We start from the raw sequence: 25,506 nt of genomic DNA, 5'->3' as shown, positions 1-25,506 counted from the left end.
CTTCATCCTGAGACAATTATGTTCCCATTGCTGTGTTCATGGCTTTTCACATAATGTGGTAGTCGGGTTGTTTCTGTTTTGCTTGCTGTAAGCATAAACTGGCATCGAATCTATTTTTTTCCACAGAAGCCAAGTCATAACTTTTTTTATCTCAAAAGCAAATGCTGCTGAATGTGTGTTTGGGGTTAATAAGCAACTCTTACATACGTGAGACCAGCTGTAAGATTAGGCATCCTAGGCATATTCTGTGCCCCCATCCTCCACCCCATATTACCTGTTGGTGGCTTGATAACTACTTCACTAAGATATGGAAAAACATCTACCAGAGGTTATTGCAGATCATGCTATGGAGATGCTTTGGATGGGGGACTGTCCCGTATGGATTCTGAGGACCAATGGTTTCAATGTATAGAAAGTGGCAACTGCCCCACTTGGTAGAAACTGGCAAGGCAGAAGTGATGTCTCTAAATAAGCTGGATGAGATCTCTGGACTAGGGCTGGGCGGTTTCGTTCGTTAATTTCGTAATTCGTTATTAATTCGTTATTTTTTTTTATAACGAAGCGATATTAAACCATTCAGGAGCAACTAAAAATCGAAACGAATTTTTCCAATTTATTTCGTAATTGATTCGTAATTGATTCGTAATTGTTTCGTAATTATTTCCGTATGTCTGGTGCAAGTTTTAGGGTTGTTGTTTGTTTTATCAGTGATAAAAAATAAATTATCACACCAACAGTCAACAACAGAGGGAGAGGGAAGCTTCAGAAGTTCCCCCTGTCCCATTTGGAGGTTTTTTTTAGCGTATTGCACAATCGTGTCCACTAGGCCTGTTTGATCAAGAAAAAATTTGTTTCTAAAATCGATTTGTAATTGGGGTGTTTTTTTGTTTCGTTATTTAAAATATTTACAAAACTTTACAAAAAAATGTTTTGTTATTTACGAAATTTCGTAAATATTTACAAAACATTTTTTAAACTCCATTTGCCTAGTTTCCAACAGACCTCTGAGGATGCCTGCCATAGATGTGGGCAAAATGTCAGGAGAGAATGCTTCTGGAACATGGTCATACATACAGCCCTGAAAACTCACACAACCGGCCTCCGCGCGCCATCCAATCGGCTCCGGCTCCTGCGCCCTCCTCCTCCTCCTCCCAGCTGTGTTGCAGGAAGTGTCAGGAGGAGGAGGAGGAGGGCGCAGGAGCTGGAGCCGATTGGATGGCGCGCGCGCGCTCACCCTTACAACCGGCCTCCGCGCGCCATCCTCCTCCTCCTCCTCCTCCTCCTCCTCCTGACACTTCCTGCAACACAGCTGGGAGGAGGAGGAGGAGGAGGAGGATGGCGCGCGGAGGCCGGTTGTAAGGGTGAGCGCGCGCGCGCGCCATCCAATCGGCTCCGGCTCCTGCCACGGTGCACTGCTGGGGTGCTTGGGAGCGCCGGATTGGCTCCCAGGCACCAGCAGCACTCAGCAGCCTCCATCCCATTAACGACACGAGCTGAAGCTCGTAAAAAAAATGGGGCTGCTGTTTCGATATTTTTAAACCCTTCCGGGTTTGAAAATATGTTTTGAAATCGCGTTGGATATGGTAAAAATAACGATTTAATTACGAAATAACGAATTAACGAACGAAACCGCACAGGCCTAGTGTCCACCATTAACTAATCGATTCGTTATTGTTTCGAAATTGTTTCGTAATTTCCGAAATTTCGTAAATATCAAACTTTTTTAAAGAAAAATTTTGGAATTCTTTTAAAAAACGAAACGCAAAAACCCCCTAAAAACGAATCGAGTTTAGAAACAAATGTTTCCGTGGTTGCCCAGCCCTACTCTGGACGTTGAAGTCCAAAACAGCTGGAGGACTGAAGTTTGCCCATGCTGGGTCTGTCTTGTATCATCAACACGTGCCAATTTTGGACATCCAACAAAGTCTAGAATTCTAGCCACCTCCAGATGAAAACAAATGGGACTTGGGGTTTGGTTTTCCAAAAGTCCTACTGAAGTTCCCCTTGGATGAGTAGAAAGAAATCATAATTTGGTGGTATATCATCTCCAGAACATGGCCTTCAAAGATTAGGCCTGGGCGGTTTCGTTTCGTTAATTCGTAATTCGTTAATTTTTTCAATTACAAAACGATAACAAACCATTCTGGAGCAATTATTAAAAAAAATGAATTTTTAAATACGTTTTGTAAATGCTTCGTATTTCATTATTGTATTCGTTTCGTTATTGTTCTGAGGTCGTTTCATTATTATATCCGCATGTCTGGGCCAGTTTTATGGTTTAATTAGTGAAAAAAAATTATAATATCACACCAACAGTCAAGAACAGAGGGAGAGGGAAGCTTCAGAAGTTTTTGGAGGTTTTTTAGCGTATTTCGCGGTCGCGTCCGCCATTAACGAATCGATTCGTTATTGTTTCGGAAATTGATTCGTTAATTTTTTACCATTTACGAAATTTCGTAAATATCGAACTTTTTAAAAGGAAAATTTTGTAATTATTTTAAATAACGAAACGCAACCCCCCCCCCCCCCCCAAAAAAAAGAATCGATTTTAGAAACAAATTTTTCCGTTGTTACCCAGGCCTATCAAAGATATCTGGAATTTTTGGAAGAGTAATGAGCAACAATCTTGTATATGAGTATGGAAGCATCACAAGCACAACAGAATGCCATTCTTTTCATCTTTGCCACTTATTACTTTATGTTGTTGTATTATCCTTTCCAGCCGTGTCAGCAAGGAGACATTGTCGTTTGGAGCACATGCTTCAGATGATTTAGATGATTGAGATAACCTGACCACAAGGGTGTAGTCCACCGGCGTCTTCAAAACAAAGGAACCAGCCACTGCAGAAATCACATTATCCCCAAAGCCCTAACAGTGCAAAATATGACATTAACCCACGCTTGTCATTAACTGGGTTTGTAAAGCCCAAAATGAAATAATAGCATTGACTACTCAAAATGCTTGACCAAGTGGCTCATATCCGTACCAAAGGTAGGCCATCCATGTGTCAGAGTAAGAATCAATGAGCAGTGACTGATGACTCCAGGAAAGGGTTTTCTCCAACTTCACAATTGAGCTTTGAGATTTCTAATAGGGATGGCACACAATCTGGGAGGTTTTTTGGGTGGTGAGAATATGTTCTTGGCCCAATGCAGAGCAGACACAAATGGATCTATGAATCAACTGGATAGACTGACCCATTGATGTGTGGTTCAGTGAATCAATTGGATTTATCAGTATATTGACTTATCATTTAGAAAATCATTGGGACTTATGATGAGTGCTGATGTCAGATATCACTGTTCAATGGAGAAAAAGTTGCGGGCCTGAAAATAGTTGTTCTTTTATGATTTTCATAGAATCATAGAATCAAAGAGTTGGAAGAGACCTCCTGGGCCATCCAGTCCAACCCCATTCTGCCAAGAAGCAGGAATATTGCATTCAAATCACCCCTGACAAATGGCCATCCAGCCTCTGCTTAAAAGCTTCCAAAGAAGGAGCCTCCACCACACTCTGGGGCAGAGAGTTCCACTGCTGAACGGCTCTCACAGTCAGGAAGTTCTTCCTCGTGTTCAGATGGAATCTCCTCTCTTGTAGTTTGAAGCCATTGTTCCATTGCGTCCTAGTCTCCAAGGAAGCAGAAAACAAGCTTGCTCCCTCCTCCATGTGGCTTCCTCTTACACATTTATACATGGCTATCATATTAACCCCCCCCCAAAATTAGGGAAAATATATAATAATACAAGTTCGGCCTGTTGGAAATGTAAGAAGAAAGAAGGTTCCTACTTTCACATGTGGTGGACCTGTGAAAAAGCGAAAGGCTATTGGAAGAAGATACAAAAAGAAATCCAAAATATGTTAAAAATAAAACTACCAATGAAACCAGAGCTGTTCCTACTTGGAATATACGACAACAACATAGAAAAAAATAAAGATAAAATACTATTTTTAGCATTAACGGCCGCAAGGATGTGTTACGCAAAAAAAATGGAGGCAAACAGAAACACCAGAAGAAGATGAATGGATAATAAAAATGCTGGACGAACATCAGTAACCTAGACAGACTTACTTTTCTACTACTGAAAAACAAGGAAACTGTAAGAAAAGAAACAGATTGGAAAGACGTCACCGAATACTTAAGGGAAAAGAAGAGACATTGATTTAGAAGGAAGAGGAGAAATGAGGATGAAAACCAAAAGAAGAGGGGAAAGAAAGTTAGAAGAGAAGAAAAATAAAGAATTTTATTTCTTCTTAGGAAAAGAATGAACAGAATGAACAGAAGATTTTCGGAAGACACCAGGAGGTCGAGATACTCCTATTTTTGGCTTTTTATCTTCATTTTTTTTCTTTTTCATTTTTCTCTCACCTTCCCACTCTTCCCCACTCTTTCCCACTTTTCCCCTTTACCTACTCTATGCTAAGTATTATTCTCTTTTTTTCTCTTTCCCCCCTTTTTACCTATATGCATATTTTATGAAAAACTTCAATAAAGATTGTTTTTTTAAAAAAAAGATAGAGGTTAAGGATTTCCCCGATAGTGAAGAAACAGTTTATGAAGATAGTTGCCTGTCCCCTGTGGACAAGAATGAGAAAGCCACCAATTGGTTAAGAAAGCCTTGAAATAGTAGTGATTAGGCCTGGGTAACAACAGAAAATTTTGTTTCTAAAATCGATTCGTTTTTTGGGTTTTTTTTCGATATTTACAAGAATTCCGAAATTTTCCTTAAAAAATGTTCGATATTTACGAAATTTCGTAAATGGTAAAAAAAAAATTACAAAACAATAACGAAACAATAACGAAACAATAACGAATCAATTCGTTAATGGCGGCCGCGATCGCGCAATACGCTAAAAAAACTTCTGAAGCTTCCCTCTCCCTCTGTTGTTGACTGTTGGTGTGATATTATAATTTTTTCCACTAATTAAACAAGAAAACAACTATAAAACTTGCCCCAGACATGCGGAAATAATAATGAAACGACCTCAAACCAATAACGAAACGAATACATAACGAAATACGAAGCATTTACGAAACGAATTGAAAAATTCGTTTCGTTTTTAAGTTGCTCCAGAATGGTTCGTTATCGCTTCGTTAACAAAAAAACAAATTTTTAACGAATTACGAATTAACGAAATGAAACCGCCCAGCCCTAGCTAGGTAGGTAGTCCCCTGACATTAAGTCCAGTCATGTCTGACTCTGGGGTGTGGTGCTCATCTCCATTTCTAAGCCAAAGAGCCAGCGTTGTCCACAGACACCTCCAAGGTCATGTGGCAGGCATGACTGCATGGAGCGCTGTTACCTTCCCGCCGGAGCGGTACCTATTGATCTACTTACATTTGCATGTTTTTGAACTGCTAGGTTGGCAGAAGCTAGGGCTGACAGCGGAAGCTCACGCCGCTCCCCGGAATCGAACCTGCGACCTTTCGATCAACAAGCTCAGCAGCTCAGCGCTTTAACTCACTGAGCCACCGGGGGCTCCGCCCAGCCCTAGTAGTGATTTATTGAAGACCTTAGCAACAATAAAAAACTTTGTTCAACCTTTAAGCAATCTAAAGACTCTGTTTAAGGAAATCCTAAGGCTTCTCATCTGAGGCAGCCCCGGCGCCCATTGGGCCCATAGAATATACGTCCTGTCTACAGTCTCTTGCACAGGCCCAGCGAGTGACAGCACGATTATTGTTGTGTATCCCCCTCCCAATCTTTCCATATAGTCACATAGCAATGCACGATGTTTCCTTTGTCCTCAGCTACACCTCTCTCAGGTTTGGAAAAAAGACCCATATAAATTTAATTGGCGTGGCTTGGGTACGTTCTTTTCCCCAAACAAAGGTGGTTGCATAGGTAACAAAACCAGTTTCCTCCCAGCAGACCGGGAAGGCACAGGGAAGGATGGAAAATGCTAGAAACTATTATTTACAGATCATGTGCCAACCCTAGTTTCTTTGCTAAGTGCTCTTCAGACACTAAAAAAGCATGCACCCCCCAAAACATTTAAACTTAGACACACCCAGATAGGGATGCGCCTATGAAAGTTGGATAAATGGGAATTAAGGCATTATGATACAAGATACATGAGAATTAAGAAGTTGTAAGAGTTTTTGTGGCTTTGTGTGATTTTAACAATTTGTTTTTAATAGCTCCAGGTTTAATTCTATTTGACTGTTATATCTTGTTGGTCTTAAATGGCAAATTGTGTTATTTTTAGCATTGTGAATGTCCTATATTATGTTCTGCAGTTGATGGTGGTTTAAATAATATTTAAAATATGGAATTCAAATAAAAATTGTAATAAAATCGGTTTTAACTGCTCTTTAACTAAAATTGCATACTATTTTCATTATTTTAAAAAAAATGTAAAACTGTGATATATAATACATTTTTCTGTATTTTAGTTACTGTATTTCAATATTAATATCAAGTCAATACAAGTTTACCATATGGTACAGTACGGGCTATAGATGAGTTAGGACTATTTTTAATAGTAACTCTCAAACAACAATATTTATTTGGGTTGTTGTAGGTTTTTTCAGGCTATATGGCCATGGTCTAGAGGCATTCTCTCCTGATGTTTTGCCTGCATTTATGGCAAGCATCCACTACTTTTGAGGATGCTTGCCATAGATGCAGGCAAAATGTCAGGAGAGAATGCCTCTAGACCATAGCCATATAGCCCAAAAAAACCTACAACAACCCAGTGATTCCGGCCATGAAAGCCTTCGACAATACAATATTTACAAAAAACAAAAATTACATCACAACGCTAAACCACATGTATAGGCAAACACACATATACACACACATATATGCATGCACACACACAAAACACATACACAGAAAGGGGAAAGGAAGAAGGAGGGAGAGAAAGAGGGGAGAGAAAGAAGAAAAAAGGTTAGAGAAGGAAGGAGAGAAGAAGGGAGAGAAAGAGAGAAAGAAGGAGGGAAGGAGAGAAGGAAGGAAAGAAAGGAGGGTAGAGAAGGAAGGATTAATGTAAGTCTTAGTTCTAAAGGGTTTAGTAATCTGTAAGTAAGAGTTCATGGGTGAAAGCAATTAAGGATGGAGATGGGTTGCTTCTGGGTGTTTCCGGATAGAAGGAGCAAGCCTTGGGACTGATCTTTAGGAGAAAAGTATTGTTTTATCTTGGTGGTAGATGCTGCTGGTTTCCCCCCAGGTTTGTGGATTTTCGGTGTCCTGACCTGTCTCCTGAACCTTTGGAATCCTGGAACCTTGAATCTTTGGACTGGCTTTTGACTACGGTATAAACTCTTGATCCCTGGACTTCGCTGAATGAACTCTCGGCATTTGACCACTGGACCGGACCCTTTGACTACGGTGTAGCTTTTAGGGCTGGGCGGTTTCGTTCGTTAATTTCGTAATTCGTTATTAATTCGTATTTAAATTAGCTTACGATCCAATATTGAGCCATGCAGGAGCAATTAAAAATCGAAACAAATTTTCCAATTTATTTCGTATTGTTTCGTAATTGTTTCGTAATTGGTTCAACATCAAAAGCTTCCGAACGAACTTGCCCAAGCCATATATATTAGGGTTGGGCGGTTTCATTCATTAATTTCGTAATTCGTTATTAATTCGTATTTAAATTAGCTTACGATCCGATATTGAGCCATGCAGGAGTAATTAAAAATCGAAACGAATTTTTTCAATTTATTTTGTAATTGTTTCATAATGTTTTGAAATCGTTTCGTAATTGTTTTGTAATTATTTCCGTATGTCTGGTGCAAGTTTTATGGTTGTTGTTTGTTTTATCAGTGATAAAAAAATTAATTATCACACCAACAGTCAACAACAGAGGGAGAGGGAAGCTTCAGAAGTTCCCCCTGTCCCATTTGAAAGGTTTTTTAGCATATTGCGCAATCGCGTCCGCCATTAACGAATCGATTCGTAATTTTACGAAATTTCGTATATTTTGAACTTTTTTAAAGGAAAATTTCGGAATTCTTTAAACGCAAGGGCCCCCCTAAAAACGAAACGAGTTTAGAACCAAATTTTTCCGTAGTTACCCAAGCCTAATGGCCAGCATATCCAAGATGTCCATCCGCTGGCGGAGGCTATAATAGTAGAACTCAGAGGTCAGATACTGAGTCACTAGGATTGGGTGGATGACAACGATGGCCGCCATGACTTTGGTGCTGTTGGGATAGGAAATAGAGAAGGGCATTCTGGGCCGCTATAATTTCCCCATATGATGAGGTAGTGAATCCAATGAGAGAAGGACCATTGAACTTGGGCAGATAACACTTTTCAATTTCGGGAAGTTTAAACATAGACAACCGGAAAAGGGCAACCCGAACCGAAAAGTAACATTATACTTGCACACAGGAAGACGTGGAGAGACATCTGAGATGACAATGTCTTCCGATCAAGTTATTTCATGACTCAGAGCTATTTTAATAAGGGACGAGATAGTCAGATTCAAACAACATCCTCATCATGTAATAGCACTAAGAGATCTTGTGTTGTTTACATGACAGTTATGGCAGGCAGCCCAATCCATTGCCCCCCACCCTGGCGATTGCTTTATAGCCCTTATCCTGTCCTTATCTCTGGCATCCCAGCATTAAGGTATCAAAGGGAGCTGAGTCAACACAACCTACAAGGAGAACCGGTTGCTTTTCTAGGTTATCGCTAGAGGAGGAGCACGCCTCTGGTATAACAAAACGTCAGCCAAATTTTTATGAACATCATAAGTTCCGAGCTGGACTTGAAAAGCTAACTATTTATTTATTTATTTATTTATTATTTAGAGCGGCTTACAAGTCATATGTACATAAAACATACATTATTATTAGCATAGTACTGATACATCATTCATAATATTCATATTATCTAATATTATATCGTTGCTGGGGGAGGGCTCTGCTGTATCAGGAGACAAGATGGAACTGTCTTCTCGGCTCCCTTCTTTACTCTGGGGGAGGGCTCTGATGTTGCAGGAGACAAGATGGAACTGTCTTCTTGGCTCCCTTCTTTACTCTGGCTCCAGAGTTGCCGTTGGTGCTGGGGGAAAGGCACTGATATCACAGAAGACAAGATGGAACTGTCTTCTCGGGTCCCTTCTTTACTCTGGGGCAGGGCTCTGATGTCACAGGAGACAAGATGGAACTGTCTTCTCTGGTCCCTTCTTTACTCTGGGGGAGGACTCTGATGTCGCAGGAGACAACATGGAACTGTCTTCTTGGCTCCCTTCTTTACTCTGGCCCCAGAGTGGCCATTGGAGCTGGGGCAAGGGCTCTGATATTACAGGAGACAAGATGGAACTGTCCTCTCAGCTCCTTTCCTTTCTCTGGGGGAGGGATTCCGATGTCACAGGAGATAAGATGAAACTGTCCTCTCAGCTCCTTTCCTTTCTCTGGGGGAGGGATTCTGATGTCACAGGAGACAAAATGGAACTGTCTTCTTGGCTCCCTTCTTTACTCTGGGGGAGGGACACTGATGTCGCAGGAGACAAGATGGAACTGTCTTCTCGGCTTCCTTCTTGATTCTGGGGTAAGGACTCTGATGTCACAGGAGACAAGATGGAACTGTCTTCTTGGCTCCCTTCTTTACTCTGGGGGACGGACACTGATGTCGCAGGAGACAAGATGGAACTGTCTTCTTGGCTCCCTTCTTTACTCTGGGGGAGGGCTCTGATGTCGCAGGAGACAAGATGGAACTGTCTTCTCGGCTCCCTTCTTTACTCTGGCGGAGGATCTGATGTCGCAGGAGACAAGATGGAACTGTCTTCTCGGCTCCCTTCTTTATTCTGGGATAAGGACTCTGATGTCACAGGAGACAAGATGGAACTGTCTTCTCGGCTCCCTTCTTTACTCTGGGGGAGGGACACTGATGTCACAGGAGACAAGATGGAACTGTCTTCTCGGCTCCCTTCTTTACTCTGGGGGAGGGACACTGATGTCACAGGAGACAAGATGGAACTGTCTTCTCGGCTCCCTTCTTTACTCTGGGGGATGGACTCTGATGTCACAGGAGACAAGACGGAACTGTCTTCTTGGCTCCCTTCTTTACTCTGGCCTCAGAGTGGCCGTTGGTGCTGGGGGAAGGGCTATGATGTCGCAGGAGATAAGATGGAACTGTCTTCTTGGCTCCCTTCTTTACCGTGGGGGAGGGACACTGATGTCGCAGGAGACAAGATGGAACTGTCTTCTCGGCTTCTTTCTTTACTCTGGGGGAGGGATTCCGATGTCACAGGAGACAAGATGGAACTGTCTTCTCAGCTCCCTTCTTTACTCTGGGGGAGGGCTCTGATGTCACAGGAGACAAGATGGAACTCTCTTCTCGGCTCCTTTACTCTGCGGGAGGGACACTGATGTCGCAGGAGACAAGATGGAACTGTCTTCTTGGCTCCCTTCTTTACTCTGGGGGAGGGACACTGATGTCGCAGGAGACAAGATGGAACTGTCTTCTTGGCTCCCTTCTTTACTCTGGGGGAGGGCTCTGATGTCACAGGAGACAAGATGGAACTGTCTTCTTGGCTCCCTTCTTTACTCTGGGGGAGGGCTCTGATGTCGCAGGAGACAAGATGGAACTCTCTTCTCAGCTCCCTTCTTTATTCTGGGATAAGGACTCTGATGTCACAGGAGACAAGATGGAACTGTCTTCTCGGCTCCCTTCTTTACTCTGGGGGAGGGACACTGATGTCACAGGAGACAAGATGGAACTGTCTTCTCGGCTCCCTTCTTTACTCTGGGGGAGGGACACTGATGTCACAGGAGACAAGATGGAACTGTCTTCTCGGCTCCCTTCTTTACTCTGGGGGATGGACTCTGATGTCACAGGAGACAAGACGGAACTGTCTTCTTGGCTCCCTTCTTTACTCTGGCCTCAGAGTGGCCGTTGGTGCTGGGGGAAGGGCTATGATGTCGCAGGAGATAAGATGAAACTGTCTTCTCGGCTCCCTTCTTTACTCTGGGGGAGGGACACTAATGTCGCAGGAGACAAGATGGAACTGTCTTCTCGGCTTCCTTCTTTATTCTGGGGTAAGGACTCTGATGTCACAGGAGACAAGATGGAATCGTCTTCTCGACTCCCTTCTTTACTCTGGGGGTTGGACTCTGATGTCACAGGAGACAAGATGGAACTGTCTTCTCGGCTCCCTTCTTTACTCTAGGGGAGGACTCTGAAGTCGCAGGAGACAAGATGGAACTGTCTTCTCTGCTCCCTTCTTTACTCTGGGGGAGGGACACTGATGTTGTAGGAGACAAGATGGAACTGTCTTCTCGGCTTCCTTCTTTACTCTGGGGAGGACTCTGATGTCGCAGGAGACAAGATGGAACTGTCTTCTCAGCTCCCTTCTTTACTCTGGGGGATGGACTCTGATGTCGCAGGAGACAAGATGGAACTGTCTTCTAGGTTCCCTTTTTTACTCTAGGGGAGGGACTCTGATGTTGCAGGAGACAAGGTGGAACTGTCTTTTTGTCTCCCATCTTTACTCTGGCCCCAGAGTGGCCATTGATGCTGGGGGAAGGGCTCTGATGTTACAGGAGACAAGATGGAACTGTCTTCTCAGCTCCCTTCTTTACTCTGGGGGAAGGGCTCTGATGTCACAGGAGATAAGATGGAACTGTCTTCTCGGGTCCCTTCTTTACTCTGGGGAAGGGCTCTGATGTCGCAGGAGACAAGATGGAACTGTCTCTTTGGCTCCCTTCTTTACTCTTTCTTTCAATGCCACGCGGTTTGGATTATCTCACTTGACGATCTGAAACCTTGCAAAAGGTCAAAATTATATATTTATTTCAACCTCGGTCGGCGCATGATAATAAGTTGTCCTTGGAAGATTGCCGCCTTCTGGGGACCATAAAGCTCTTTGATGTCTCCCAAATAATAATAATAATAACATAACAGGTTTGTATTATTTGTCATTAAACCTTCCCTTGGCGTCCCTCCAGCACGCTGCGTTAGGCATCGCTTGGCTGATAAACCAATGATTCTGAGTAAGAAGGAGAAGGAAAATATAATTACAGCGGTGCACAAAGTTTCAGGTTGCATTTTCTTGTTTGTTCGTGAGCTAATTAAAACTGGTAGAGCAAAGGTATGTTTCATTCACCCCAGGGGTGAATAGGGATACATATAAGCGTGTTGGTGTCGGCACCCCCCCAATATCCCCACATTCCTCTGAAAACCGGTGAGTACAATACGGTTTATAAGAATGGGATGCATCTGTCTGGAAACGTTCACATTTGGGTGGGATTAGAAACGACAATTTGAGCTAGTCTTCGTACGTCGTTGCTGAAATCTTATATCAAAAGGTGGCCTTTTAATAGTGTTATACAATGAGGAACACTGATATACAGTAAACTTTCAGTTAACTGGAATTCAAGCAACCAGAACTCTCTAGCAATCTGGAAACACAAAATCAAATCAAAGAAATAATATTTTAAAAAATTGAATTAAAAAATTGAAATAAAATCAGTTTTAAATGCTATTTAACTAAAATTGCAAACTATTTTCATTAAGTTATTTTTTTAAATTGTAAAACTGTGATATATAATTCATTTTTTCTGTATTTTAGTTACTATATTTCAATATTAATATCAAGTCAATACAAGTTTACCATATGGTACAGTACGGGGTATAGATGAGTTAGGACTATTTTTAATAGTAGCTCTCAAACAACAATATTTATTTGGGTTGTTGTCGGATTTTTCGGACTATATGGCCATGGTCTAGAGGCATTCTCTCCTGATGTTTTGCCTGCATCTATTGCAAGCATCCACTACCTCTGAGGATGCTTGCCATAGATGCAGGCGAAGCATCAGGAGAGAATGCTTCTAGAACATGGCCATATAGCCCGAAAAAACCTACAACAACCCAGTGATTCCGGCCATGAAAGCCTTCGACAATACAATATTTACAAAAACCAAAAATTACATCACAACGCTAAACCACATGTATAGGCAAACACACATATACACACACATATATGCATGCATGCACACAAAACACATACACAGAAAGGGGAAAGGAAGAAGGAGGGAGAGAAAGAGGGAGAGAAAGAGGGGAGAGAAAGAAGGAAAGAAAAAAAGGTAGAGAAGAAGGAGAGAAGGAGGGAGAGAAAGAGAGAAAGAAGGAGGGAAGGAGAGAATGAAGGAAAGAAAGAGGGAGAGAAGGAGGGAAGGAGAGAAGGAATGAGAGAAAGGTAGAGAAGGAAGGAAGGAGAGAAGGAAATAAAAAAGTGAAAGAGGGAAGGAAGAAGGAGAGAGAGAAGGAGGAGAGAGAAAGAAGGAAAGAAAAAAGGTTAAAGAAGGAAGGAGAGAAGAAGGGAGAGATACAGGGAAAGAAGGAGGGAAGGAGAGAAGGAAGGAAAGAAAGGAGGGTAGAGAAGGAAGGAAGGAGAGAAGGAGGGAGAGAAAGAGGGAGAGAAAGAGGGGAGAGAAAGAAGGAAAGAAGAAAGGGTAGAGAAGAAGGGAGAGAAAGAGAGAAAGAAGGAGGGAAGGAGAGAAGGAAGGAAGGAAAGAGGGAGAGAAGGAGGGAAGGAGAGAAGGAATGAGAGAAAGGTAGAGAAGGAAGGAAGGAGAGAAGGAAATAAAAAAGTGAAAGAGGGAAGGAAGAAGGAGGGAGAAAAGGAGGAGAGAGAAAGAAGGAAAGAAAAAAAGGTAGAGAAGGAGGGAGAGAAGGAGGGAGAGAAAGAGAGAAAGAAGGAAGGAATGAGAGAAGGAAGGAAAGAAAGGACGGTAGAGAAGGAAGTAAGTAGAGAAGGAGGGAGAGAAAGACGGAAAGAAGAGAAAGAAGGAGGGAAGGAGAGAAGGAAGGAAAGAAAGAAGTGTAGAGAAGAAAGGAGAGAAGGAACGAAATAGAGAAAGAGGGAGGGAAGGAAGGAAAGAAAGAGACAAGGAAGGATAGAATCAAAGAGCAAAGGAAGTGAGAAAAGAAACAGGTAGAGAAGGAAGAAAGAGGAAGGGAAAGAAAAAGAGGGAAGGAAGGGAAGAGGGAGGGAAGGAAGGAGAGAAAGAAAGAAGTAGAGAAAGAGGGAGGGAAGGAAGGAAGGAAAGAGACAAGGAAGGATAGAATCAAAGAGCAAAGGAAGCGAGAAAAGAAACAGGTAGAGAAGGAAGAAAGAGGAAGGGAAAGAAAAAGAGGGAAGGAAGGAAAGAGGGAGGGAAGGAAGGAGAGAAAGAAAGAAGTAGAGAAAGAGGGAGGGAAGGAAAGAAAGAGACAAGGAAGGATAGAATCAAAGAGCAAAGGAAGCGAGAAAAGAAACAGGTAGAGAAGGAAGAAAGAGGAAGGGAAAGAAAAAGAGGGAAGGAAGGAAAGAGGGAGGGAAAGAAGGGTAGGAAATAGGCTTGGGCGGTTTCGTTCGTTAATTTCGTAATTCGTTATTAATTCGTATTTAAATTAGCTTACGATCCAATATTGAGCCATGCAGGACTACTGTGAGGAGTAATTAAAAATTGAAACAATTTTTCCAATTTATTTAGTATTGTTTCGTAATTGTTTCGTAATTGGTTCAAAATTGTTTCGTAATTATTTCCGTATGTCTGGTGCAAGTTTTATAGTTGTTGTTTGTTTTATCACACCAACAGTCAACAACAGAGGGAGAGGGAAGCTTCAGAAGTTCCCCCTCTCCCATTTGGAGGTTTTTTTAGCATATTACGCAATTGCATCCGCCATTAACGAATCGATTCGTAATTTTACGAAATTTCGTATATTTTGAACTTTTTTAAAGGAAAAATTCGGAATTCTTTAAAAAAACGAAATGCAAGGGCCCCCTAAAAATGAAACGAGTTTAGAACCAAATTTTTCCGTAGTTACCCAAGCCTAGCAGGAAAATAGGAGAGAAAGAGGAGGGAAGGTTGGCCACAGCAACGCGTGGCGGGTACAGCTAGTCTATAAAAATAAAAATGTAATGTTCGTTTGTGGGATTAACAGAACTCGAAAACCACTGGACGACTTGACACCACATTTGGACACAAGATGCCTAACATTCCAATGTATATCCTTCACTCAAAAGAATTGATTTTGTCACTTGGGAGTTGTAGTTGCTGGGATTTATAGTTCATCTACAATCAAATAGCATTCTGAACCCCACCTACAATGGAACTGAACCAATCTATGGACACAGAACTCCCATGATCAACAGAAAACACTCCAAGATTTTGGTGGGCATTGACGTTGAGTTTGGGAGTTGTAGTTCACCTACATCCAGATATCACTGTGGACTCAAACAATGAAGAATCTGGACCAAACTCTACATGAATACTCAATATGTCCAAAAGTGAACACTGGTAGAGTTTGGAGAAAATAGAATCTTGACATTTGGGAGTTGTAGTTGCTGGGATTTGTAGTTCACCTACAATCAAAGAGCATTCTGAACACCACCAACGATAGAACCTCCCAAACAGAACCCCCATGTGGGCAACAGCAATGCGTGGTATCTTCTAAGGGTGCTTCCCCATTGTAGAATGAATGCCACTTGACCTTGCTGTAAATGCGATGTCTCCATGCTATGGAATCCTGGAAGCCTTCTCTGCCCAGAAGTTCTGGTGCCTCATCAAAGTACAACTCCAAGAACTCCATAACATTGAGCCACAAACATTAAATTTGGGTTCAACTTCCTTCATTCTTGTAGAATATGGGTCACTGTTGACTTTTCTTCCTCTTGTTTCAGGTCACCTTCTCTGTCAGGAAGATGGGTTTCTACGGAGACCTAGGCTGCTATCCACCATACTATGAACCCTGCTACCAGCCCTACTACCAACCTTACTATCCCCAATATGGCTGTGGTTATGGAGGCTATGGCTATGGCTATGGCTACGGTGGTTATGGAGGCTATGGCTACGGTAACCAAGGCTCCTTGAACTATGGTTATGGCTCCAGGTATGGTTACCCTGGCCTCCAGCCATGCAGTTATGGTTACCGGTACACTAACAGGGGAGGCTGCTATAACCCCCGTGCCTTCCGGTGTGGGTATGGGTCAAGAAGAAACTTCCCTTCAAGAAGTTATGGATATGGTGGAAGCTACGGCGGAGGCTGTTATGGAGGTTATTGTGGGTTCTTCTAAACTCCGCATGGAATGGAAGATGTAGCATCAAATGCATGACTAATGTGGTTGGACCAGGATTTTGGAGAAGGAGGAGGTCATCACATCTCCAACCCACCTTGAATCCTGGGTTGGCAGGCATTCGATAATCAATTAATTTATTAAATTATCCATTTTTTGAAAGACTGAACTGGAACAATCTTTGTAAATACTCATAGACCCATGTTGACATGACCCATTTCCCCTTCCACCAGTGGTCTGGCCAACCCATCTTCTCAAGCACTTTCTCCACTATCAGACTGAAGGAACCAACAGGGAGGATGACCATTTATTGGAATTGAAGATAGATAGAGAGAACATCCCTCTAATTAACTGTCCAGCCTCAAAGGAAGAACCATTCTCATACTATAAGCCTGTTATGTGTCATGCAATAAAGCCTATATCTCACACCAAGTCATCCTCTGTTATTGCTTTTATTTCTCCAAGGGGTTCGAACTGTTACTCTTGAATGATTCTCAAAGTGCCAGCTGGTGGCCACCTAGACATTTGGAAGACCTTTCCTTCCTACCTATGCATTTCCCCAACATTCTGCACATAAGTAAACCACCTTGCATGATCAGATCAAACATCCATCAAGTCCAGTATCTTGCCTCATGCGCCCATAGTAGACAATCATCTATATAAATAAAAATGTAATGTTCATTTGTGGGATTAACATAACTCAAAAACCACTGGATGAATTGCCACCAAAATAGGATTCTCCTCTCAACATAAATACATATAATTGAACAGTTAGGCATCCAGATTGATTGACACGCCCTATGTATATTAATCTTGAACTCTGGGATGGAAGAATTTATTAATAACTGTTTGTTCACTGATGGGTCTATGGGGCTATATTGTTGTTGTTGTTTTATGGAGCGTGAGGTGACCCTCATGTTGGTGGTGTCAGCATCCCATCACATTCCCATGCCAGTTTGCCCACAGAGCCCCAGTGGAAGTAACTGTAGGTCATTTGAAGGGTGATGTAGGGCTCTATGGGCGAACGGGGTCAGTAGCGTTTTGAGATTATTCAATTGTCCCATATGATGAGGTAGTGAAACCAATGGGAGAAGGACCATTGAACTTGGGCAGATAACACTTTTCAATGTCGGGAAGTTGATACATAGACAACCGGAAAGGGGCAACCTGAACAGAAAAGTAACATTATATTTGCACACAGGAAGACATGGGGAGACATCTGAGATGACAATGTCTCCCAATCAGGTTATTTCATGACTCAGTCTACAAAGACTAAGGACTTCATGACATGAACAAGATTTAGCACCATGATTCGTCAGCTTCCGTGGTGAATCATGATGGAAGCGGAGCAATCCCAGCACCCTGGCTGCCAGTGGACACTTCCCTATTCCCAATCCTAACAGCCCCGTTGTTACTTATGGAACACAAGGTGGCCTCCATGTTGGAGGTGTCAGTGTCCCACCATGCTTGGTGCATGGACCGTAATAAATATTGTTGTGGCTGGCCACACTACCTCTGAGGATGCTTGCCATAGACGCAGGTGAAACGTCAGGAGAGAATGCCTCTAGAACATGGCCATATAGCCCGAAAAAACCTACAACAACATATCCATCTTTAGTTAACTATGACTACAGATCTTTGGTTTCAGGACAGAACATGTCATGGTTATGTATCACTGTGGCAATATCTACTCTATTGTCAGATCAGTTGAGATGGAAAGATGGAATCCATGCTGGTTGAGGACTGGTGCTCTACTGGTTGGGAAGAGTCCAACCATGGAGATATCAGTAGCCAACTATGCTGCTTGAATTTGGAAGAGCCATCTGTATGGTGGCAACCAATAGAGACACAAAGCAATGTTTCCCTTGATATCCACCTTCAAATCCCTCTATCAGATTGTAAGTAGACCTGGGATACACCTACACTGTAGAATCAATGCAGTTAGACACCACTTTGACTGTCTTGGCTAAAAATACTATGAAATTGTGAAAATTTAGTTTGGTTAGGCAACAGAAATCTTTGGCAGACAAGGATATGTAAAACTACAACTCCATAGCATTAATTCTACAGTGTAAATGGGAAAGGCATACGGCAGGGTTGTATCCTCTCCCCCAACCTATTCAACTTGTACGCAGAACACATCATGCGATGTGCGGGATTTGACTAATGCAAGGTTGGGGTAAAAATTGCTGGAAGAAACATTAACAAGCTCAGATATGCAGATGACACCACTTTGATGGCTGAAAGAGAGGAGGAGCTGAGGAGCCTTCTAATCAAGGTGAAAGAAGAAAGCGCAAAAGCTGGGTTGCAGCTAAACATCAGAAAAACCAAGATGATGGCAACAAGAATGATTGACAATTGGGAAATAGAGGGAGAAATTGTGGAGGCCGTGACAGACTTTGTATTTCTAGGTGCAAAGATGAGTGCAGGTGCAGACTGTGGCCAGGAAATCAGAAGACGCTTCCTTCTTGGGAGGAGAGCAATGTCTAATATCGATAAAATAGTGAAGAGTAGAGACATCACACTGGCAACAAAGATCCGCATAGTCAAAGCAATGGTATGCCCCATAGTCACCTACGGATGTGAGAGCTGGACCATAGGGAAGACTAAGCAAAGGAAGAGCGATGCTTTTGAACTGTGGTGCTGGAGGAAAGTTCTGAGAGTGCCTTGGACTGCGAGAAGATCCAACCAGTCCATACTTCAGGAAATAAAGCCTGACTGCTCATTGGAGGGAAGGATAGTAGAAGCCAAGATGAAGTACTTTGGCCACACCATGAGAAGACAGGAAAGCTTAGAGAAGACAATGATGCTGGAGAAAACGGAAGGAAAAAGGAAGAGGTGCCGACCAAGGGCAAGATGGATGGATGGGATCCTTGCAGTGACTGGCTTGACTCTGAAGGAGCTGGGGGTGGCCATGGCTGACACATCATGAGAAGACAGTAAAGCTTTGAGAAGGCAATGATGCTGGAGAAAATGGAAGGAAAAAGGAAGAATGGCCGAGCAAGGGCAAGATGGATGGATGGGATCCTTGCAGTGACTGGCCTGACTCTGAAGGAGCTGGGGGTGGCCCTGGCTGACACATCATGAGAAGACAGTAAAGCTTAGAGAAGACAATTATGCTGGGAAAAATGGAAGGAAAAAAGGAAGAGGGGGGCAACCAAGGGCAAGATGGAGGGATGGCATCCTTGAAGTGACTGGCTTGACCTTGAAGGAGCTGGGGGTGGTGACGGCCGACAGGGAGCTCTGGTGTGGGCTGGTCCATGAGGTCACGAAGAGTCAGAAATGACTGAACAAATGAACAACAACAACAATAAATGCACTCTTAGCAATGGGAAGACATCTTATTGAATTCAAGGAAACGGAACAAAGGTTGCATTTTCTCCTTTCTTCCTGGAAAATGCACACCTTGTCTTGCACATCCCTTTCTAAGGCTTACAGGAGGTTTTGGAGGCAAAACAATGTACAAAATGCCCATCTGCATATTAATATGAGCCACAGAAGTGCAAATAGTTTTGGGAAATACACTCCAAGGCACAGGAGGCAGATGGGCAGGAAATGGTTAGATCAGTGGTTCTCAACCTTTGGGTCCCCAGATGTTTTGGCCTTCAACTCCCAGAAATCCTAACAGCTGGTAAACTGGCTGAGATTTCTGGGAGTTGTAGGCCAAAACACCTGGGGACCCATAGGTTGAGAACCACTGGGTTAGATAGATACACTGTAGAAGTAAATTCCCACTCAAGGAAATTAAGAAAACGTTGACACTCAAAAACCAATATGAAACAACTCTACCAGACTGAAACATTTCCCCATTCCTAATTCCACCCCACATTGCCAGTCACATCCCTATACATCCAGGAAACCATCCAATAGTGTTTTTGAAGAAATTAGAGATAATGGCCCAGCTGGTAGGACTTGAATGTTCTCCTGAGGCTGTTGGCTTCAAGAGAATGTAACTACTAGTGAGGATAAGCTACCTTTCAGGTTGGATTGTAGCTGAAGGGAAGAGGAAAGGTTTGTTTGGTTCCTATAGAAATACCCCAGGTCCTTCCTTGAATGTTCAAACTTTCATTATTGCAAACAAAACAAGTGAGCAAATACTCTTCTACGACACTTTGAGTTAGAGTGAATGGGCAATATGTGGAAAGCAATAGTCTCAATCATATCCCATTACTCTTCAATATGTATCTTGATCTAGATCAGGAGTTCCCAACCTTTGGTCTTCCAGTTGTTTTGGACTTCATCTCCCACAACTCCAAACAGCTGGTAAACTTATTGTTGAAGGCTTTCATGGCTGGAATCACTGGGTTGTTGTAGGTTTTTCGGGCCTACAAAGTGGTTCTCAACCTGGGGTCCCCAGATGTTTTTGGCCTACAATTCCCAGAAATCCCAGCCAGTTCACCAGCTGATAGGATTTCTGGGAGTTGAAGGCCAAAAACATCTGGGGACCCCAGGTTGAGAACCACTGTTCTAGAAGCATTCTCTCCTCTGAGGATGCTTGCCATAGATGCAGGTGAAACGTCAAGAGAGAATGCTTCTAGAACATGGCCATATAGCCTGAAAAACCTACAACAACCCAGCTGGTAAACTGGCTGGGATTTCTGAGAACTGGAAGTCCAAAACACATGGTGGACCAAAGGTTGGGAACTACTGGTCTAGATCAAGATATATGTTGAAGAGTAATGGGATACGATTTAGACTATTGCTTTCCGCATATTGATTATTCACTCTAACATACATCTATTGCAGTGGTTCTCAACCTGGGTCCCCAGATGTTTTTGGCCTACAACTTCCAGAAATCCCAGCCAGTTTAGCAGCTGTTAGTATTTCTGGGATTTGAAGGCCAAAAACATCTGGGAACCCCAGGTTGAGAACCACTGATCTAGAGGCATGTATAGTGAACAACATCCTAGTCAAACACAGTGAGGTTTCCTTCTGTAGAACCCTAGAGACATCTCTGAAGAAGACTGAGATGGTTGCTTCTTTTTTCTCTTTTCCTCTTACTCAGTCTCCCTAATATTGTTCAGAAGGGAATCCTATTTGTCAGCTCCATCCAGAGTTGACCCAGTGACCCAATTGCCGAATGGTGAACCAAAACATAAATCTAATTGATTCAATTGGTTTACCCTAGTTGGGAAACTCAAAAAGCCCCAGTCCTATATAAATCCAGTGGTGTTCATAATTTCCACCCACATTTTTTTTCAAACCTTGTCGAGATGCCTCCTTGTTTTGTCATTATCCCTTTTTGAGAAAATGAGAAAACAGAAAAATCCCTAGAACAATTCTGGAAAGCCACAGGAGAAAACTATGCTTCCTTCCTTTCTTCCTTCCTTCCTTCCTTCCTTCCTTCCTTCCTTCCTTCCTTCCTTCCTTCATTCCACACAAAGGGATAAGGAAAGGAAATCTACACCAATGGGTTTTCTCCATGTTTCAGCTTTAATTTTGGATACAGACCCATTCAAGTTCCTTCAAAAACCCAAAGCACATTCACCACCACTGACATTGACTCTACCTGACCTTCAGGATGCCCAAGACATTAAATAAAATATTTTGTTGCATTAAGGATTGTAATTAAGGGATGGTCCATGAGGTCATGAAGAGTTGGAAGCGACTGAGCAAGTGAACAACAACAAAAAGGACTGTAATGAAGAACATCTAGTGAAGGTCTAGAAGTTGTTCCTTGGTCCCTTCAGATCTTCTGGTTGTTCAAAGGCTGGAATGGAAAACCTTCAGAAATCCATTGTATCGGAAAGCCATCTCCAGTCTTTGATGATTGCTTGTTGGTATTGGGCAGGTTGTTTCTTTCCATTTTGAAGATGTTTCTGATGAGTGTTACCACGGGCAAGAGCATCTTCGGCATCCACTGGAGTAAGAGCTACTTTTCAATGAGTAAGTACAAGACGTGGAGTGAGAGGAGCTGCATGTGGAGCTGTGGGAAGGAGAGTGACATCCGTAACTGGCACGTTCGCAAGTGGGGTGATGGCTGTTTCTACAGCCAGGAGCACCACATCTGGATCCAAAGAGGTAGTAAGGGGAGTGACGTCTGGACCTATAGCAAGACAAGCACTGGCTATAGCGGTAGTGAGGGGAATTGTAGTGAGGGGAATAGCACTTCGAACTACAGCAAGGAGAGCACCGTCTGAAGGTATAACCAGGACTACATCTGGATCCGGACGTGTAGTAAGGAGTGGAGCATCTGTGGCAAGGAGAACGCTGGTGGTTGTTGTAGCAAGGGGTCTTGATGGTATAACAAGAGGAGCAGCTGCTTGATGGGGAATCATAACTACTATAGCACGGGCTCCATGTTGTGGTCGTGGAGTTGTAACAAGAACTGCTTGATGGGGAACTATAACAAGGGGAACACTCGTTGCTACTATAGTAAGGAGTACCTCTTATGGTCTCAGTCCTGTAACAAGGGGAGTAAGAGCATGACGTGGATCCATAGAGATGAGTACGCTGATTGTTGCTGGAAGAATGGGTACGTCCTTTGGTCTTGAAGCTGTAGTAAGGGGAGTAATGCCTTGTTTTGGGACCATAGCAGGGAGAAGTGGATTTGTACTCAGGGATGTAGTCATTGGATCTTAAGTTGTGGCAAAGTGGGTAACAGTGATAGGAAGGACGGCAACAGTTGTAGCTGTAGCAAGGTGAGCAATAGTTAAATCTCATCTTGTGCCAAGGGAAGACACAACTGATTTGGTGACCTTGGATGTTCCAGCAAGGGGTGCATGCGTAATACTCAGAAGGAAGCATTTGGATGTACAAACGTTGGTAACCATTGCTTGCATTGCTGTAGCTGCATGGATCACAGTAACCCAAACTCCTGTAGTAAGTCATCTTGGGGAGATAGTGGTGGGTCTGGAATAATGGAAGAGAAGGCAAGAACATCTTCACTTTCAGAACAGAAAGACGGGGAGAACTAAAACAGAACAGAACTCTGACCACCTCCTATCCTAACTTCAATAAAATACCCAAATTAGTCAACCATTAAGTCTCAACGGAATAATTCTACTAATTACTAACTACCACGACCACAGATTATTACATTGTTGAGTTTCTTAATGCTTAAACAAATCAAGAAATTGTTTCCAAACTTTCAAAAAAGCTTCAATTTGCTTATTCGTTAGAATCTACATGACTTTAGCTCTCTTCCTTTGCTCTTTCGTTCCATCCTTCCTTGTCTCTTTCCTTCCTTCCCTCCCTCTTTCTCTCTTTCGTTCCTTCTCTCCTTCCTTCCCTCTCTTTGCTTCCTTCTTTGCTCCCTTCCTTTGCTCTTTGGTTCCATCCTTCCTTGTCTCCTTCCTTCCCTTCCTCTTTCTCGCTTTCGTTCATTTTCTCCTTCCTTCCCTCTCTTTGCTTCCTTCTTTGTTCCCTTCCTTTTGCTCTTTGGTTCCATCCTTTCTTGTCTCTTTCCTTCCTTCCCTCCATCTTTCTCTCTTTCATTCCTTCTCTTCTTCCTTCCCTCTCTTTGCTTCCTTCTTTGTTCCCTTCCATTTGCTCTTTGGTTCCATCCTTCCTTTTCTCTTTCCTTCCTTCCCTCCCTCTTTCTCTCTTTCCTTCCTTCTCTCCTTCCTTCCCTCTCTTTGCTTCCTTCTTTGCTCCCTTCCTTTGCTCTTTGGTTCCATCCTTCCTTGTCTCTTTCCTTCCTTCCTTCCCTCCCTCTTTCTCTCTTTTGTTCCTTCTCTCCTTCCTTCCCTCTCTTTGCTTCCTTCTTTGCTCCTTTCCTTTGCTCTTTGGTTCCATCCCTCCTTGTCTCTTTCCTTCCTTCCTTCCCTCCCTCTTTCTCTCTTTCGTTCCTTCTCTCCTTCCTTCCCTCTCTTTGCTTCCTTCTTTGCTCCCTTCCTTTGCTCTTTGGTTCCATCCTTCCTTGTCTCTTTCCTTCCTTCCTTCCCTCCCTCTTTCTCTCTTTCATTCCTTCTCTCCTTCCTTCCCTCTCTTTGCTTCCTTCTTTGCTCCTTTCCTTTGCTCTTTGGTTCCATCCTTCCTTGTCTCTTTCCTTCCTTCCTTCCCTCCCTCTTTCTCTCTTTCGTTCCTTCTCTCCTTCCTTCCCTCTCTTTGCTTCCTTCTTTGCTCCCTTCCTTTGCTCTTTGGTTCCATCCTTCCTTGTCTCTTTCCTTCCTTCCCTCCCTCCCTCTTTCTCTCTTTCGTTCCTTCTCTCCTTCCTTCCCTCTCTTTGCTTCCTTCTTTGCTCCCTTCCTTTGCTCTTTGGTTCCATCCTTCCTTGTCTCTTTCCTTCCTTCCCTCCCTCTTTCTCTCTTTCCTTCCTTCTCTCCTTCCTTCCCTCTCTTTGCTTCCTTCTTTGCTCCCTTCCTTTGCTCTTTGGTTCCATCCTTCCTTGTCTCTTTCCTTCCTTCCCTCCCTCTTTCTCTCTTTCGTTCCTTCCCTCCCTCCTTCCTTCCCTCTCTTTGTTTCCTTCTTTCACTTTTTTATTTCCTTATCTCCTTCCTTCCTTTTCTACCTTTCTTTCTTCCCTTCCTTCTTTCCTTCCCTCCTTCTTTCCCTCTTTCTCTTCTTCTCTCTTTCCTTCCTTCCTCCTTTCTTTGTATATGTGTGTATATATTTCTGTATATGTGTTGAGTTTCTTAATGCTTTAAAAAAATCAATAAATTGTTCCCAAACTTTCAGAAAAGCTTCAGTTTGCTTATTCGTTAGAATCCACATGACTTTAGCAACTTGGGTTGACTCGGCAACTTTAGCAATCCATAATTCCACATTGGTTCCAAGACTGAGCTGACAATATTCTTGGCTCATCCTGACCTTTAAAGTTCTCACCAAACCTTTCCGGTGTTATCATCCTATCCTTGTGTCCTATGTTGGGTGAATATAAAACATATAAAACAAGCAAAGAAGGTGGACTCACCTGGACCATGGATGGTAGAAAGCCTGGAGATGTTTCTGGTTGTTTTCTGAGTTGCTGGCCTTTTTTATAGTCCTCCCTTGGGAGCGTAGAAAATAGGAGGACAACTCATGGACAGGAAGATCAACATTAGCACCCCATTATTTATTTTTCTCATGAAGCTACAATTTGCTTCTTATTTTTCCCCAAAAAACAACATTGTGTAGACTGAGTTGGCCTACACACCCTTCCTCTGTCTTTAATTTCATGGAATGAATGGTTGTGTGTCTTCTAAGGGTTGCCGTTAACATTGATGGTTGACTCCAAGGCATAGATGACCTACATGGGGCAGCCGTTGTTCCAATATTTTGCCGGGTTTGAAAGCAGGTGAGACAAAGAAATAGGAATAAACCAACTCATTGGGAATGTGGTGCTGGAGATGTTCTATGGATATTGCTAAAGAGACAAATGAATGGGTCTTACAGCAAATCAAGGCTGAAGTCTCACCAGAAGATGACTCAGTTGAGGCTGTCATGGTTTGGCTGTATGATGAGAAGACTGGACTTGCTAGAAAGGTAATAGGGAAGATGGAAGGCAGGAGGAAAAGGGGAAGACCATACTAAAGATAGATGAACTCAATTAGAGAAGTCATAGCCAC

General features: G+C 42.8%; 1 protein-coding gene across 1 annotated transcript; it reads right to left on the bottom strand.

Moving 5' to 3' along the window:
• Nucleotides 1-21,331: 21,331 nt before the first annotated feature.
• Nucleotides 21,332-24,892, bottom strand: LOC132764490 (uncharacterized). Its single transcript, XM_060758522.2, has 2 exons — nt 24,873-24,892; nt 21,332-22,870 (listed from the first exon to the last, which is right to left on the bottom strand). The coding sequence occupies exons 1-2, from the start codon at nt 24,879-24,881 to the stop codon at nt 21,848-21,850; spliced, it is 1,032 nt and encodes a 343-aa protein (XP_060614505.2). The 5' UTR covers nt 24,882-24,892; the 3' UTR covers nt 21,332-21,847.
• Nucleotides 24,893-25,506: the final 614 nt, after the last annotated feature.

This window comes from Anolis sagrei, chromosome 12 (genome assembly GCF_037176765.1).
Source record: "Anolis sagrei isolate rAnoSag1 chromosome 12, rAnoSag1.mat, whole genome shotgun sequence".
In the NCBI taxonomy this organism is placed as follows: domain Eukaryota; kingdom Metazoa; phylum Chordata; class Lepidosauria; order Squamata; family Dactyloidae; genus Anolis; species Anolis sagrei.
This window is presented reverse-complemented; position numbering and strand designations above follow the sequence as displayed.